Source organism: Pinus tabuliformis, chromosome 4_1, assembly GCF_031772625.1.
Source record: "Pinus tabuliformis cultivar Carrire ecotype Pingquan chromosome 4_1, CPIR1, whole genome shotgun sequence".
NCBI classification, from domain to species: domain Eukaryota; kingdom Viridiplantae; phylum Streptophyta; class Pinopsida; order Pinales; family Pinaceae; genus Pinus; species Pinus tabuliformis.
In genome coordinates, this window is record NC_142303.1 from 65,295,939 (window position 1) to 65,301,648 (window position 5,710).

General features: G+C 43.2%; 1 protein-coding gene across 1 annotated transcript; it reads right to left on the reverse strand.

Moving 5' to 3' along the window:
* Positions 1–421: 421 nt before the first annotated feature.
* Positions 422–4,135, reverse strand: LOC149174167 (uncharacterized). Its single transcript, XM_089420764.1, has 3 exons — positions 3,774–4,135; positions 1,964–3,650; positions 422–1,894 (listed from the first exon to the last, which is right to left on the reverse strand). The coding sequence occupies exons 1-3, from the start codon at positions 4,133–4,135 to the stop codon at positions 422–424; spliced, it is 3,522 nt and encodes a 1,173-aa protein (XP_089276890.1).
* Positions 4,136–5,710: the final 1,575 nt, after the last annotated feature.

Sequence of the window (5,710 nt, forward strand, 5' to 3'; positions counted from 1 at the left end):
ACGCTTGCAGCGTAAGACCTAGCACTGAGAGTCGAAAATGGATGAACTGGAGCGATGCAGTGCAAAATTCTGTTCCTGGCTATGCCTCCACTCACTGCTAAATAGTTGATCTGGAGGATATTGCTCATGACCACCCGAATTTCCCGAAACGACGTGGATGTACTGACATAATTGTTGCTGCTTTGAAATGTGTTTTCCGAGTGGTGTATCCAACCTTTCACATTAATGTTGCCTCCTCCTTCTCTAATCAGAGAGTGCCATGTGTCCTCCAACTGGCTGTGGTGACGACAGTGATCGTTGCGGCCCATCATATTAGATTTGTTTCCTTTATTCCCCTTTTGTTGCCATAAACGCACTGGAATTACCTGTCCTTTTGTTTTCTACCAACTTTTAATGTCCGTGCCCACTTCTTTGTTCTTCATCATGAAGAGAAACCCGGTGTCAGAACGCCTTCTGGTTGACCCCGGTTGGCATTATCCTTGTCTTGTTCGGCCAGCTGGATGCACTTCCTTTTCAAGTCTGGGCAGTTCACCTGCTGCCAACAGCTGTCCCATTCCCTCTTTTGATTATTGATGCCATGGTTTGCTAGGTGGTCCGCAATCGCATTTGCTTTGCGCCTCACTGCCTGGAAGACTAACCCTCTCATATCGCTGATCAACTCAGCTACGTTTTCCGTCACCTTTGCTAATCTCCAATGCTTCGTGGCTTTGCTTGCTTTGGTTCCACCATAGATTCTCTTAGCTACAGATATTACCAGCGCCGAGTCACCTTCAACCACCGCTGTATAATTCTGCATGTCTCTTAGAATCCGTAGTCCGTGTTCTAAAGCTGCAAACTCCATTTCATTGTTCGTCCCCTCTCCCAGTGCTTTGCAGTAAATATGAAGAATGTCTCCTTTATGGTCTCTTATGATTCCTCCAATGCCCGCCATCCCAGGGTTTCCTCTGGATGCGCCATCAAAATTCAACTTCAGCCAGCCCACCGGCGGGTAAATCCAACTGCTGGACTCGGATTGCGGGCTTTGCTGGCTCCTCGACGTAGCCATGCTCTGGTTGGTGTGCAGCTGGAAGAGTTTTAGAATCCGTAAGTCACTAGATGACGGCTTCTCATTAGTTTCCTCTTTTACTTTTACTTGAATTAACTGTTTAATATTTCTCATGAGAGTGTCTATGGCATGCTCTGTGTTTCTGTATTCATCTTGGAATATTCTCCTGTTACGCTCCTTCCAAATGGTCCATGTTAAAAACCCGGGCAGAACTTTCCAAATGCTGTTGACCCTGGAGTTTTTTGAGAAGTTTTTTTGCCAATTTTGTATAGTATCTTGAATGGACTCCCTATTTCTGTTAGAGTTTAGCATTACACCCTCCGCCCAATTCCATATATGGCAAGCCCAGTCACAGGAATTAAATAAATGATTCATTGTTTCTTCCTCTACCATGCACATTGGGCATCTGGACGGCCCATGAAAGCCTTTGCTGCGTAGATTTTCCCAAGTCAAGGTCTTTTTCCTCAATAAAAGCCAGAGGAAAGTTTTGATTTTTGGCGAAAACAGGTCGTCCCACACGTTATGACTCCAGGGTGAAACCTCCCTTTGCTCTGTAATTTCTATTAGTTCCCTGGCTTCCTTGAGTGAGAAATTTCCGCTAGCCTTCATTCCCCATCTGAGCTGGTCCTGTTCGTCCGTCTTCCTTATTTTCCTTTTGAGTGATTGGTCAGTTAGATGCTTTGAACTGTCATCTTCCCCATTGTTGTTATCCAAGTCAAATTTTATCCATTCTCTCCAGATGGGATCCCTGTTATTCCAGTCCCAGTATTGGTTAACTCTGTAACGACCTTTGTGTTGACATTTCTGCTTGAGCTGATCGAGTTCGGGCTTTTCCAATTTTGGGAGCTGCTGCCACGCATCTTCCCAAAAAAGCACTGAATGCCCATTCCGGATCTCCTAGAAACTGTTTTCCTGTACCAAGTTACGATTTTTCCGAGCAAGATTCCATATGGGTGATCCCTCAGGAACCTCCTGAAGCTTAATAAGGTCATTACTGTTGTGTTCGGGGGTATATTTCTCTTTCCAATGTCTTGCCCAGGGGAGATGGGGCTCTTTTATCCATCTCCACCATAGTTTAGCTCCACAAGTCATGTTGATGATTGAAGGATCCACTAGATTTAGGCCTCGCATAATTTTTGGTTTACAGAGTTTATTCCATGCTACAAGCACCCATTTTTTGTTCTCCCCATTACCATTCCATAAAAAGGATCTTTGGATTGTTCTAATCTGTTGGAGGATGCCCTTGGGGGATGGCAGCATGGAGAGAAAGTACTGAGGTATAGCTTGCAGAACCGCCTTTGTGAGAACAAGTCTCCCCGCAAAATTAAGTGCTCTGTACGTCCAGTGCTTGCACCTTCTCTCCAGGTTAGCTATAATTCTCTCCCAGTGCACTTTTTGCCAGGGTTTGAGAGTTAGCGGTGCTCCCAAATATCTTGAAGGTAGACACCCTTTTCTGAACCCAAGTATATTAGAGAGGTGCTTCTGAATAGCTGGATGAGTATGGAAGAAGTAAATTGTGGATTTGGAAAAATTAATTTCCATTCCAGATGCCTTGCTGAAAAGATCAAGGATTTTCTTATAAGCTAGAGCCTCTTCCATTGTGGGGGTTCCATGTAACGTCGTATCATCCACAAATTGTTGGTGTGTTGTTGCTGGCAGAGATTGGATAGGCTGAAGGCCCTTGATTTTCCCCTCTCTTTTTGCTTTGGCTATAAGTCTACTGAGACCTTCCATAAGAATAACGAACAGGAAGGGGGAGAGAGGGTCCCCCTGTCTTATTCCCCGAGCAGGTGAAAAGGGTTCAGAGGCAGATCCATTGACAAGGATTGAAAATCTGGATGACTTAATAAGGGCTAAGATCCAATTGATCCATAGTTTGCAAAAACCGAAGGCTTTTAGAATGGCTTCTAGATATTGCCAACTGACTTTGTCATAGGCTTTCGATAGATCAAGTTGCATTAGCATTCCTGCTAATTTCCTAGTTTGCAGGGTGTGAATCATTTCTTGAGCTAGAAGAATATTGTCTAAGATCTGTCTCCCTTCAACATACCCGGATTGCTCTTCTGATATGAGGCTAGGAAGAATCGGCTTGAGTCTAGTAGCTATAACTTTTGAAATAATTTTATAAATGACATTACACAAAGCAATTGGTCTGAACTTCTCAGGAGAGTTTGCTTCTTCCATCTTTGGGATAAGTGCTATGAAGGTTGAGTTGAGAGATTTGAGGATGGTACCAAATTTCCTAGAGTCCTCAACAACTTCCCATATCTCATGCTTTACTAGGTTCCAGCAGGCTTTGTAAAAATTAATGGTGAAACCATCCGGTCCAGGGGCCTTATCACTAGGCATACTTCGGACAGCTTCCTCCACTTCCTCTAAGGTTATTTCTCTGCTTAGAGCTGAGTTCTGAGCGCCGGTGATGGTTTTGGGGATGGCTGAGATGAGCTCCTTGATGGCATCCTCTCTGTTTGCTGACGGTTCCTGGGCAATACTGCTGAAGTGCCTGGTTAGTAAAGCCGCTATGTCTTGGTGATTCTTTAAAGTTTCACCATTCTCATTCTTGAGTTCCAGAATTCTATTCGCACTTCTATAATCTAGTGCAGATCTGTGAAAAAATTTGGTGTTCTGCTAACCCTGTTTAAGCCACCGAGTCCTGGATTTCTGCTTCCAAAGAGTCTCTTCCTGCTGACAGCGTGTATGCCACTGACCAGTTAGAACCCTTTCCTACTCTGCAAACTCTTCACTATTGTGCCCTGAAGCCCACACTTTGTGAATCTGTTCCAGTTTGTCTTCTATCAAGGTTTTATCCTTAAAGATATCTCCAAACTCCGTAATGTTCCACTCTTTGATTTTGGCTTTTGTGTACTTTAGTTTCTTCTGAAGGTTGAACATTTTGGAACCTCCTCCAATCACTGGTTCAGACCACCATTTCTCTACCAGATTGAGGAAGTTGGGGTGATCCAAACAAAAATTTTTGAATCTGAAAGGTTTATTCCTGGGGGTACCATGGATAGCTGCTATTAAAGATATTGGCCAGTGGTCAGATCCTCCACTTGGAAGGACATCTGACTCAACTAGAATACCATTCATAATGATGCTCTCTGAGATGATAAATCTGTCCAGACGAGAGGCAATCAGCCTATCTCCCCCTCATCTATTATTCCATGTATAAGTGCCACTCTTAGGTGGGATATCCACCAGTTTGGCACTCTCAATGAAATTTGTAAATAATTCAGCATCCCTGCTGAGTTTTCTTATTCCCCCTTTCTTCTCCAGAAGAGTGGTTATCATGTTAATGTCACCCCCCATGATGCACATGCAGTAAGGATGTCTAGAAATTAAACTTGACAGAGACTTTAAAAAAGTTATTTTATCCTCTATCTTCTGGGGTCCATAAACATTTATACATAAGAAGGATTCAGAGTTACCTGTGGGCTGGGCTTCCACGGCTATAAAAGCTCTGGTTGCTTCTGCTGATATGATTTGAAGCACTCTTGAGTCCCACAACGTGACTAGACCTCCTTCTCACCCCTGACTTTCTACTTCCATGTAGTTAAGGTGGTTTCCAAGCTGCTTTTTGATGTTAGCCATGCTTGTATTACTGCTTTTAGTTTCTTGAATGAAAAAGATATCCGGTTTTTCTTTCTGAAATTTTCTTTTCAGAATTCTCTGCTTTGCTTGGCTGTTTAGCCCTCTTGCATTCCATGATATGATTTTCATGATTAACTAGAAGAATTATTGGTAAAAAGAGAAGGCATCTAGAGCCTTCATCTTCCCTGAGTTTATCATTAATATTCCAAGCTCCTGCAGAGCTTCACCACTTGTTCTCCTTCCTCTCTTCTTTTTTTGCTTAGATCTTGTTGAGTTGTGGAGAAGCCTCTTTGGTGGGTTCCCAGCTCCTCTTGCTATACCTAGCTTTCTGCTTTGTCTTTCTAACTCTGCTTTTTGCCTCGCAATGAATAGCTCATTGACCTTTCTGATTTCTTCTTCCGACACATTTTCTATGCCTCGAGATTTCCAGTTTTCTGCCATGACTGGTAGGTTCATTCCTTCCTTTGCTAGAACTTCCTCCAGTTCTAAATCATTGCTTCCTCCATCGTTGGTGAGCATATCTGCATCCTCCTCAAGTTCTTCTGTTTGCTCCTTCATTTGGACTTCGGTGCTTATCATGTTTTCTTCTGTTTCTTTTGTAGTTTGCCCTGTGCTATCGATTGGCCCACCATTGGAGGTGAGAGCTTTATTCAGATCCTCTGAGTCCGTGTCTAACTCTAATACTTCAAAGGTATTCCTGTGGTATCCTCGTTCTGTTTCTATTCTGTTTTCTCTTCTTTGGTTGGCTCTTTGTCTTATCTTGGGTTTTACAAAGTTATCTCTGCCTTTGTCTGCTTGCTCTGTTTTAATGACTTCTTCTTGTTTGTTCAGATGACATTCCCTCATTAGATGTCCATGCTCATGACATTTTTTGCAGCGAGAAGGAATTTGTTCATAATCTATTGCTTGGAAGTAATCCTCATCCCTGTACTCTAGCCATAGACCCTCATGTAGAGCACCAGAGACATCCATTTCCATGCATATTCTTGCACATGAGGTGTATTTTCTTTGTATGGTTGCTTCTCAGGCCTTGACAAAAGTACCCAGCCGATCCCCAATTTGTTTCAGTGCTGA

What these genes read in the sequence shown, in the direction of transcription:
- LOC149174167 (XM_089420764.1), bottom strand. Translation starts at nt 4,135, where the DNA reads ATGAATGGTATTCTAGTTGAGTCAGATGTCCTTCCAAGTGGAGGATCT. An exon ending in AATAGTGAAGAGTTTGCAGA is followed by an intron (nt 3,651 to 3,773) that starts GTAGGAAAGGGT and finishes ATTTTTTCACAG; the next exon opens with ATCTGCACTAGATTATAGAA. An exon ending in CTCGGAAAAATCGTAACTTG is followed by an intron (nt 1,895 to 1,963) that starts GTACAGGAAAAC and finishes GATGCGTGGCAG; the next exon opens with CAGCTCCCAAAATTGGAAAA.